The sequence below is a fragment of the Telmatherina bonti genome (assembly GCF_933228915.1).
Source record: "Telmatherina bonti genome assembly, chromosome: 19".
In the NCBI taxonomy this organism is placed as follows: domain Eukaryota; kingdom Metazoa; phylum Chordata; class Actinopteri; order Atheriniformes; family Telmatherinidae; genus Telmatherina; species Telmatherina bonti.
The window spans coordinates 17,307,635-17,320,152 of NC_136617.1; the positions used below are offsets into that span (position 1 = coordinate 17,307,635).

General features: G+C 37.5%; 1 protein-coding gene across 1 annotated transcript; it reads right to left on the bottom strand.

Moving 5' to 3' along the window:
• On the bottom strand, positions 1–7,671 carry slc39a4 (solute carrier family 39 member 4; the record flags this gene model as incomplete). The annotated part of the gene is made up of 12 exons (XM_079258710.1): positions 1–129; positions 225–412; positions 497–649; positions 758–794; positions 1,352–1,453; positions 1,747–1,917; positions 2,094–2,266; positions 2,437–2,620; positions 2,820–3,010; positions 3,216–3,417; positions 4,075–4,416; positions 7,462–7,671. 12 exons carry the CDS (start codon positions 7,669–7,671, stop codon positions 1–3), a joined length of 2,082 nt encoding a protein of 693 aa, XP_079114836.1.
• Positions 7,672–12,518: the final 4,847 nt, after the last annotated feature.

Sequence of the window (12,518 nt, forward strand, 5' to 3'; positions counted from 1 at the left end):
TTAAAAGCTTATTTTGTCTTCATAAACTGACAGTAACAGCAAAATACCCCACCCTGTCAGAAGGCCAATATTCTGCAGCACGAACATCAGCCACGGTCTCTTGCTAACTGTGTGGATCAATGTGGGAAGCTGGAAGGACAAAGAGGAAGTACGGTTGTTAAACAAGTCATTTTATTTTGATGCTGAATTTTCTGTAAAACATCTATGTGAATAGTAATACCCACCATATCAGCCAGTCCCACATACATAAAAAGTCCTGTGGCAAAAGCAGTCATCCACTGTTTGGCTGCGAGGTCAGTGGCTACAGACAGAGCGATATACAGGCCAATGAATGAGGTTAAAGCACTGCCAATGTTTAAAAGCAATGCCCTGCGGACTGACAGACCGCTGTGGAGCAAAACAGCAAAATCACCTATGGAGAAACAACAGCAATAAGATGACGTTAGTATATCTTCCATAAAAAAATTAAATCTGACATTTTATGTGCAAAACTTACCGAGTTCATGTGGTAATTCGTGGCAGAGAACAGCCAGGGATGTGGCTAAACCGGACCTCCATGATATAGCAAAAGCGGCACCTATTGCTAATCCGTCTGCAAAGTTGTGGATGGAGTCACCAATAGTTATCATGTAAGGCAGCAGACGCTGTTCTGTAGACGCAGGAAGAGACAAGATTATAATTTGCACTAGAATAAAAACAGTAATTATTCCAACTGGACAACAACATGCTTGTTTTTGTTGGAAGTAACTTTACTCACCTCTTGTGCGCTCTTCTTTTTCAATTTCATTGTCAACCTGAAAAATATGTATGACTTGAAATGTGAAATGCACCCAAAACATTGGGGAGATCAATTATTTTTGATTATTGTGTAGTGTCTAATTTTATCTATTTTTTATTGATAAATTGTTATTTTTAGGATGCTGATAAGTCATGGTTAAAGCTATATAATCAACCTTGCACAGATTTGAGTCAAACTCAAGATCAAATGAAATATAATACATACACATATATATACATACACACATATATATATACACACATATATATATACACACATATATATATATATATATATATATATATATATATATATATATATATATATATATATATATATATATATATATATATATATATATATATATATATATATGTGTGTATATATATATATATATATATATACACACATATATACACACACACACACACACACACACATATATGTGTGTGTGTGTGAATGTGTATATTTACATATATCAGAATGTGTTTTTTTATGTAGGTAAATAATAGGTTTCTACATTATAAATTCAGTTTACCTTCCAACTTTCCAGTATAGTTGTATGATTCTTACCAGGTCTGCTTTTGATGACGAATGTGACTTGTCTCTGTGTTTCCTTTCCTGATACATCTCTAAAACTCTTCCATGGTCACAGTGGTGAGGCTCAGATTCCTCCTAAAGCAAGAGAAGGGTTTGTTAAAATCAGCCAAGATGTTTTTATACATATAAGCAGAAAAAAAAAAATGTCATTAAAGAATCTTTGAATTTTAAAGCTAGTCTCTTTGGAAAGTTTAATAGATAATCTACTGAACTTTGCTAGATTTGGCTGTGGGAAGTCAATAATTAAAAAGGGTTAAAAATAAGTTTTTAAGTTATTAGGAAGGCAAACATTGCATATAAACATTGTGAGTTTTTGCATTGTACTGGATGTGAAGCTCTGTCTGTTGTGCTTTGGTGTTGAATCTCACCCCATGACGGTGTTGATGTTTATTATAAGTGACCAGAAAAAAGATCTTTTCCATCAGATAAAAGATGTAGATCCCACCAACCCCTGCCAACATCTTGTATATGTAGTCTGAAGATTCCTCATGAGTTGAATTACTGCCGCCATCATTGGAGTGTACATGTAAACCCAAAACCTAGACAAAGACCAGCAGAAGACAGATTTATTTGGTGTGTGTTCCTGTGACATTTACCATGAAACTGCAACCTTACAAATATTAACAATTCAAGTGAACACTAAAATAATTCATACAGCCAGAAAAAAAATACTAAATCCCTTATGTTGAAAATGAAAAGTGCAGAAATCACCCACCATGGGTAGTAGGTGCAGCAGGGCATCTCCAGTCAGTGAACCTACTGCCATGCTGATACAAAACTGGATGCATAACTGGAAAATACTGGTACATGCGGTACACAGCAGCAACACAATGCCAAACATGGATGTCAGAGTTATCAGCACATTGGCAAGGGTTGCATAGAGGTATCCTAAATGAGGAAAGATGAAGTTCAAGTCTAAATATGTTGCGTTTACTGTAAAACACGGTAAAATGTGATATTACTTTTGATGTGAATTCAGCATAATTTATGGAGCAAATAATTAATATGCAAGTCTTTAAAAGTTGGATATTTTGAACTCTAATCAATCACAGACTTACTTTCTGTCTTGGAAAGCCCATCAGGGGTCATTGGTTCTGTAACTTCTGCACAGGCTCCACTCAGGATCTGCTGAACGAATGCGGGAGTGAGCCGGACCATTTCAGACCGACCCATTCGAGAGGAGGCTGAGCCATTTTCAGCCAGACTGTAGATCTGAACCAGTTCTTCTGCTGAGAAACAGTGCTGAGAGAAAAGAGAAAAACACAATCTGTTTTGCAATTTTTCCACCTCATTCTTTCACTCATCACACATACCAGCACATTAATACGATGTACACATGAACATGTTCTTTAATTGCAAATTTATAGACATGGCTTAATTAATGAATCCCACTGCACCGTTAAAGAGTATTTTCTTGAGTGTATTCTGTGTTGGTACATACATGCTCCCAGGTGTTATTACTTTCATGGTCTCCATGACGCTGATGGATGCTCATCTTCCTCTCTCTCTGTCTGCTGTGATCATGAGTGACATGTTCAGCATGCTCTTCCCTATGATCATGTCCATGTCCATGATCATGGACATGATCTGTCTCTGGCCCAAGGTTCAGGGCTCTCATTAAAGTCTCCAGATCTACAGAACACAAATACACAAAACATCTTAGCTGCAGGATTAAAATGCCCTTTATAAGAGTTAAAATAAATCAATCCCAGAAACTTGATCAATGAACTCAACATTTATGTAAAGAGGAGTGAGTGTAAGAACCATGTGGTTTAATTTAGTTTTGGTACTTTGTAGAGTTCTTCCTTTCGAGTGATGACACTTTGTCATGATTTACCCTCAACAGTGAAATTTTCTGAGCCCAGTTGGTGCATGATGTAGTCCAAGAAGAAGCTCTCTTCAGGCAGGGACAGACCAAGAAAGCAGTGACCTTGTAGAGTGTGATACAGGACACGGCCCAAGACTGCACCCACTTCTTGTACATGGTTACTCATTGAAGGATCAACCTCTGACATGATGCCGTTGGCCGTTACACAGGTCTGGGTACCGGGTGAAGGAAGATAAGGGACAAAGCAAAAAAGATGTTAAGTGACCGTTTAGTGAAATTTAAGAGTCAACAGCTGAAATAATCTTCTCTAAAATACACAGTTTTAACTTTAAATTATCTTCAGTTTGATGGACAAAACTGGATTTAATATCCTGGCTATTCATAACTTGCTGACTAAAATCCGACAGTGGGTTTAGAAAGTTTGGAAATCTGACTTTTTTTATGTCCCACTATTTAACATTATACAAGTAACTTTTGCACAGGATAAGCACATAAATCATGATTTTTTTCTTTTACTTTATAAAGGTAATAAAACAGTAACAGTCTGAATTTAAACTAAATCTTTGGTTTTCCACATTTCTGTTTTCATTGCTTAGAAAATGTGACCTGTAGCACTTTCTCTCAGAGAGATTTCCAAATGATAACTTTTACTGCAAAGTCTTGCACATAACTTCTGTGATGATGACACTCAAGTGACAAAATCAGGGCTTCAAAAGCGTTGTCTAGTCCAAAAACCAAAGGAACCAAATCAAAATCACAGGGGATAATGTGTTCTGTTCAATAAATGCAGATATACATCATCTCAATGTTCAGTAGCATAAAATCCCAGAAGACTGACTGCAAACAAACTTGAGTCAGTGACTCTCACCTCACTGTGCGATGGCTCATAGTGGTCGTGCAGCTCTTGAAGCAGAGCCTCTAGTCCATGAATGTCTACGTGGTCATGGTCATGATGTGGCACTCGCTTGTGGTCATGGTGGTCATGATGTGCGAATTTGTGTAAGAAATGTTCGGTCTCCTCTGCCCACTTCCCCTGGCTTATGGCATTGCAGACCAGAGCAGGAGAAGAGAGATACAGGACACTGCCAGCTGCAAGATCAGGGAACTGAGCCACACCGACGGTCATGTTTTCTCCTCCTTTCCCGCTCTCTTCCCGTTTGTGGACGGAGTGATTGCCAATGAGCTGATGAACGGCACCTGCCAGATCACACTTTGCGTGCAGACAGGAAAACATAGAAACAGAGAGAAAATATGCTTATAGAAGATAAATCGATTGTAAAGTGTAGAAACTAACAAGCTGTTTCATTAACAGGAAAAACATGCTGGTCACGTTGACACAGAATAGTTAAGAAATCAGACGCTTATCTATAACCTCATAAATGTGAGCAAACATCTGATCTGACCTGCAAACTGATGGGGAGAAGAGAGAGAGACAAGGCAGGGTTTTAATGAAAGAGTTGTATTGTAATTATAATGTCATTCAACTTAGTCCTTTCGGGTTATTTTCCCTTACTGTCAGATACCTGTCTGAATATTTGCTTCAATTTCAAGTACAATAATTATGATGAGTTTTTTTTTTATTTATGAAACCGACCAGTTAAGCTGCATAAATACTCCCTAGATTCCTTAGGAAAACTGAACACCTTGTTCTTTGGACCTTTTTTCTATCAAGAATGTTGTGACAACAATCCAAGCCCTGCCAATTAGATTTTCCATTCAGCTTTACTGAGTCTGAACCAAGGCAAAGGAATATGATATAGGAAAAATATTTCATGCATTATGGACTTATATAATCTTTTTAGATAAATGTTGGTGTGCTGATCCTTTAAAGTGACAATAAAATAAACTAAAGCTGTTATCTCACAGGGTCAATTTGCACAGAACCTTTCTTAGTGCATTGTAAACTTTTATTTTGGTCAAGAAAAGTTCACAACATCACTAAATCCAAATCAAACATTTTACAATGCTAAAATACATTGTGTGTCATTTACATCACACAACCCTTTCTCATAATTAAATAAAAAACTTGTGATTTAAGTTATTTTCAAATAAATTAATAAAACCTAAACATCAAATCATATAGTAAATATCTTTGCATTTTAATCCACAACCAGAACTACAACATTTGTTAGTCATATACAGTTATGCACTTGCTGTCATGACAAGGCTCAAGGACTTGGCTCTCACTGATAAAGTAGTGATTTTTTTTTAGCTCCTTGAAAGCAGTAACTGTGACAGTACTGCATGGAAAGTGACAACATAGAGACAAAACAATATATGCAGAAATGTATTGTTTATCTGTTTCATCCTGCTCATAGTGATGGGGGTAGGAGGTGAGCTGGGGCCTCTCCAACACTTATAAAGCAGAGATAAGACTTCTCATTAAGCAGGGGGTGTCCAGCTCCAGTCCTTTGAGGCCACAATCCTGCAGGTTTTTTTTTTTAGGTCTCCCTGTTCCAACTCCTGACATAAATTAACTCATGCAGTCACAGTAACTGTGACTGCTGCGTGGAAGTCTAAACAAAACCTCGGACTCTTCCTCTATAGCAGTGTTTCTCAATCCCGGTCCTCCGGCCCCCCTGTCCTGCCTGTTTTAGACATGATCCTCCTCCAAAGCACCTGAGTCAGATTGTTGAACTTCCTCATCAAGTTCTTTGCAGCCTGTTAACGAGCACTTCAGGTGTGTTAAAAGTATGGTTGCCTATAAAACATGCAGGGCAAGGGGTTCCGAGGACCAGATTTGAGAAACGCTGCTCTTTAGCAACACTATTTATCTCGGTCCCACGAGGGCTGCAATCCTGCAGGTTTTCAACATATCCCTACTCTAATACACCTGACTTAAATGAACGAGTTATTGTGAAGAACTTCTTAGGTTGGTGAATCCATTTAAGTCAGTTGTATCGGAGCAGGGATACACTGAAATCCTACAGGATTGTGGCTCCTGAGGACTGACTTTGAACACCTTCTGCTCAGTGGTGTAGTGGTCCCTCAAGAAATGGGTAAACTCTAAATTTTTTTTTTACCTTCATTAAAAACAAAACAAAACAAACAAACAAAAGAATAAAAAATAGCCCAGAAAACGCAGTTTCAGAAACAGTTGGTATACTCCGTATACCCTGGACTACAGCACTGCCTCGGCTGCTCTGTAACTAGTCCATTGCCAAGAGACAACCAACCATTGCCTAGTCACAGGTATATAAGAACCACCAATGAACCTAAGATTCTTGAGGAAAAGGATGGAGCGGGTAACATAGGGGGAGAGCGTAAGTCTTATATAAAGACCAAGCTTTAAACCATGAGCGTTGTAGGGATGGGGCAACAGTGCTAACCATCCGACAACCATAAGACCCTAGGACAGGAGTAGGCAACTCTGGTCCTCGAGTGCCACAGTCCTGCAAATGTTGGGAGTTTCCCTGCTGCAACACCCGATTCAAATCAATAGCTGATCAGCAGACTTGTGCAGAGTTTGATGTCAAACTCTGCACAAGTCTGCAGATTAGGTCTGATGTGTGCCAGGTGTGTTGAAGCAGGGAAACTAACATTTGCAGGACTGTGGCACTCGAAGACTAAAGTTGCCTACCCATGCCCTAGGATGAGGAGAACATTTGCTGGTTTTATTTCTTAAAACTGACCTGCCAACCCCTGCTTTAGGCAAACAGAGAAGACGAAATGGGATTAACACCACAGAAGAAAATCTTTCGTAGCCCTTTTCGTGCAATAAGAAAATCAAGATACAATGATCAAAATAACTGTGAAAATATTAGGAATTCTTATTTCTAAATGTATTTCTAATGCAACCAATGACACTTTCTGTTATTGATCAGAATAGGTACTTCCTTAATTTAGCATAATCACTGTCTTTAGGGTGCATTGTGTAGTGTTAAGGCATAACATGAACAAAAATATGTATTAATAACAGCCTAAAAATATTTAAGTCTTTACTTTCAGGCAAATGAATTGCACCAAAAGTGGAGCAGGAAATTCTGATAAGACAATTAAGTATGTAAGAGACTTAAAAAGGACTTAAACTCCAGTTTTAACACTAACAAATTTAGACTGTATGTTAACTTTTCTTCGAAATCAAAGTATTACAATGAAATTATATTTAAATGTAACTAAACAATGCAGCATATCAGCGCCGTCGTTGGGTGAACAGGTGAAGCCGGTAATAATTGGACCTCGACCTCTCCACCACACCTGTAGTTCGGCACCTGGCTCTCTAACCTGGCTGCGAAGTTAGCATAATAAAACTTACCTTTTCACACGGCACTTCTCCGCACTGCACACGGTTCTCCAGTGTATTAAAGAGGGAGCGGAGAGATTCTCCGGTCAGATGCTGCTGCCCCGGAGACACGATGGTTACTACCGCCTTGTAGGCTTCCTCAACGGCGGGGGAAACCGATGCAGAACCGGGCAAAACCCGGCAGAAGGATAAAAAAATAAGAAATGGCACGGAGGACAACATGTTAAAACTTTTTTCCAAAAACTTTCTCTACATACAAAGCAGCAACTTATAAATGGAAAATGAAGAAACAGGTAGACGGAGACTAACAGGCCTGCGGTCCGAGAGTAATTTTACTGACACCTTGAGCTGCACAGACCTCATTTATGTCAGATGAAAAACCTCTGCAGTCTCGCTGGACTTGCTATCGAGATTGTGATTGGCTGAGAAGTGGCCCGTGTTTTAACGTATCTACGGTCACCCGCAGCCTACAGGACAGTTAAGGTTTTTACAGCATACTCATTATATGTCTGAGGCATCTCCTCAATAAGAAAACAAACACAAACAAACATGGAATAAAGACGTAGGCCTTTTAATTCTGATACAAACAGAGCAGATGGTCTGAAAACTACTGATGAAAACATTTAAATGTTCATTCTGCAGTGTGGGTGAACAGATAGGGTCATAAAGAAAAAACTCTTGTGTGAAAATGAGAAAAAAATTAGTTGTTCTCCCCACAGTGGCAAGTTTAAAAACACTATATAGAAAATATTTTCTGTATCTTTTAAAAAAAAAAAAATCTAAACAATAACTGTGATAAGTTCTCCAAGACATAATTCTATGCTTTTTTAAAGATAAAAAAACAAAACAGTTTTAAATATCAAATATTTTATTTGTCTGGAAATTTTATTGCTCAAAATGTTCTAATGGCACTACATTCACTATTTTTCAGAACTTCATGACACCACAGCCGATTATTTTATGTAGGGTGACTTTAATACTTCAACATGGAGTAATTTGTCTTTGTAATTCTGGCAAACGATCTGCATCAGCAATCATAACTTCTGTCTTTCCATATATTTTTGATGATTAGCTAATTTCTCTTCACAATATGGGTGTGAATGTATTTAATGTGTTTCACCTGCTGCTTTGCATGAGCAATAATAAATTACACCATCTAAACACTGACAGGGCAACAAATTAAGTAATCTAGATTCGAACATACTGTGAATGTGTGTTTACAATCACTCTGGTGCTTTTTGTATGTTAACCACTTCCAGGAGATTCATAAACATGGCCTTATTACCATTTTAATATCTACTGCATACGGGAAAGAAGTCCAGAAGTTAATGTTTTTTTAAAAAAATGACTAAAAACCTCAGAAAGGGAGGGAGACTCATTTACACTTTTGGTTTCTGCTACAACTAAAGAATGTCTTGCTCTGGCTCTGTCAGTGTTAATGTTTTGTCTATACATATTGTACAAAACACTTATCAGTGAGAGGCCAGTGTTTCCAAGGCTGAATAAAAACCTCAACAGTGACTCACTGATTCTGACTAACAGATCAGATACTGCAAGCAAAATAATTCAAACATAGTGAAACCAGACAATCATGTGAAAAAAAGGTTTGATTTTAATGCATCATGTTTTAATGACTTTCTGTAAAAAAAAAAAAAAAAAAAAAAAAGGTTTGTGTTTCACGGTTTTGTTTTTCTAATGAGCAGCCATGTTACCGGCTCAAGGGATGTTCATTGTTCATTTTTATTCTTCAAAGATCTTACAGGATAACTATAAATATATAGTATGCAGGATAACTATGCTGTGAAGTAAGTGAGTTTGCCTTGCTGATGCTTTTACTTCACTTCCTGTCCTCATAGGAGTGTTTCAGTGCTCTTATGTACGAAGCAGCATTGTTTCCTGGTTTTCCATCTGTGGCTCTAGGTCAGGTGTGGGAGGAATTCTTGAGCTCTGACTTGCAAAAAAAAAAAAAACAAAAACATTTCAAAGTTATGTGGTCAGCTCATCTCTTCTTATTGCAGGAGAGTAGTCAATGTAAAGCAGGTTGGGGGAAGGTGAGCTGGGACTATGTCTGCATGATGAATGGTGTAAGGTGGCTCTTACAGTATATAGCCTATCTGTACCAACTGTGTCTTACTCTTATACAAATGGAAGTTGTTTTTTTTATATATAGAATTTACTTTTCAAAAGCTTGACTGTCTTAATTGTTTCGCAGTAGGATTGGCTACTGTGTTAAATGTAAAACTTCTCATTCTAATCTTGTTTTAATGGTATTCATCAGTTTACAGTTTTAGGCAGAGATATAATCACACAAAGTAAAAGATATTTTAAATAAATCTACAACCCTTCTTCCGTAAGAAGCAGGCCGCTTTCTGCTAACAGTTAAAGGTTCGATTATTTACGTCTCTCATGAGAAGATGACATCCACGTTCTCGCTGAAAATCAAACACTTTTTAATCTGAAGTTCATGGACTACATGATGTAATGTAATTTCATAACTTGAACATTAAACTGTGCTTATAATGGTAACTCTGTATCATTCTCCTAAACATTAAAATTGTTTTGGACCTTAAATAGCTCATTATATTTATTTATATATAATTTTTTTGTGTCACTAAATCCCCCCTCCCTTCTAATTATTTCTTTTTTGTTTGAGTATTTTCATCAGTATTTGGGCCTTGTAAACACCTGGGCTGTTATGTTACTATGATGACTTATTTTAAGGCTTGAACCTGTGACCTCTTCCTAATTGAACATATAGAAAAAAGATCTAACAGAACAAAAGACGTGTGAGTTGAATATCAGGACATTTTTCTGTGCTGTTATGTTTTGTTTACTGTACTAAATAGTATCAGTCCAGCACACAGGACCTTATAAACATGTTTTCACACTTTGTTTCTGTCCTGAAATTACTTATAGTTTAATCACAAATTATCTGATAAATGAGCAACAAGTAACAGTAGAGAAAAAAAAAGTGACAAAATGGTTTATAAACATTAAGAAAAAATAAATAAATAAAAAGCTATATATCAGTGTTACCCACGCACTCTTGATTTCTTATCTGACATTTAAGACACAGCTTTAATGCTCTTTGTGAGGACGTCAGAAACAAATGAAACGTATGTCACTACGTGGACCACAAGATGGTGCAGCTGCTCTGTGTATTGCTGATCCTCAAGTTTATGCATTTGCATTTTAAGAAGCATTTTGAGGTGTAATAAAATGCATAATTAAAGCATAGGGCAGCTTTGATAAAATGACAAATTCTTTATAAATGTAAGCCTTTCTACATCATGTACAGTATATTCACAATTAATTTGGATGACAAGACTATAACTTAATGTTTGTCACACCTGATGCACAGTAAATGACACTAACTACAAGAATAACTACTACTACTACTGATAATACTACTAATAATAATAACAATCATGATTAAATTACTAGTGTTACATATTCATTTCTACTTATAATTTAGTTTTATATTCACATGATATGTATATCAACTGTGTGAAGTTTATTAGGCCAAACGTCTGCAAATGGTGGCCCTGAGTTGCCAAACATAACAGCCTTGCAAAAAAATTTCAGAAAAGGCAACAAGGCGTTTTTATACTGTATTGTAAAAGGTTCTAAAATTGTATTTTGTCTTTGTTTATGTTCGCTGTCAGGGTGAACTAGAGCAGTAGATGACAACCTGTTTCATTTGAGGAGCTCTTCCCAACAAGCCATGGACTTTCATCAGCTAGTTTCTCGCCACAAAGGCACAGTCTCCAGGTTGGGAACCACTGTCACAGCTGTTAGAGATGGGGGTGAATCCTGGGCAGGTCACTTGTCCCCATCCCAGGCCAACGCAGAGGCAAACAGCTATCCACCACACAGTCGAGCTTATTGTCAATATAAAGTAATTACTTAAGCTCTACATGTCTGTTTTTTGGACTGTGAGGAGAACAGAGAGAAAAACCATGCAAACACATGAAGACAGAGAAAGGATCACATCAGAGCTCTGAACTAAAACTTTTTTTGTTTTAGGAGAAATTGTAAACTTATACACTTTCTATTTTTTCTGTGTTTTCAGAAATGTTGTTCACTGTTATGATGTGCTTCCTATAATTTTGTGTTTTAATCTTCTGTGTTTTGCACTTCAAGACCTGCAGTCCTGTAACTGTTCAGTATTGAGAGCATTTTGTGGTTGTAGCACAGCTACCGTTTTGATGCTGTTTCAGTTTGGACTATAAACAAGAGGAAAAAGGAAACGGTGAGATGTAAAGTGAATTTTTTCCCATACAAACATGTCCATAACTTTTATCACTTAATGGTCATTTCACCAACATGCATTGAGGTTCATAGATGTGCTGTTGCTTCAAGACTGATATGAGAACCAAAGTCACGCCAATCACTGTTGACCTCACAAATTACTGACGGGGAGGATATTGACTTGATTGGTTGCACCTCACTTCACACACACGAACAGACAGCAGCAACACACAAACTAGCTTGCATATGGCATGGGACCCGGGACATCTGCCTTTGTATATGTTCATGCACAAATCTTGAGATAAAGCACAAATTGCCCAGTGACCTGCTTTCACACCCCCTGTTGTCACGTCACTCTTTGTCAGACAAACCTGTAGATGTTCTCAACACACACATTCATCAAGTCTCACCCTGTAACTCACACACACACATGCACACACAGCTATTTCTTTTTTTTTTGTTTCTTTTTTGGCACCTTGTTTGTTCTTTTTTAAAAACTGTTTGACTCCCCATGTTTGAATTTAGCGATGGCTACACTACTCGCGTTTTGCTAAGTCACAATTATGTGTTACAAGCATCGGCTTGACGTAGCTGGTGGTAACATGCCTTGTTAAATTCTGACTGGGCTGCAATGCATGATGGTCTTTTTAGAGCTAAGTAGGCAACAGCCTATGTACACAGCTTTTGGTGTACCATGTGATAGGTTTGTTGTGATGTGTTGTTCACAACAAGCCAGATTTGAGATCTGATTCTTTGTGATGAACAGAAAGAGTTGAAAATTGTTATGGAGAGCCGAATCTTCAGCTGCTCCCGCTCAG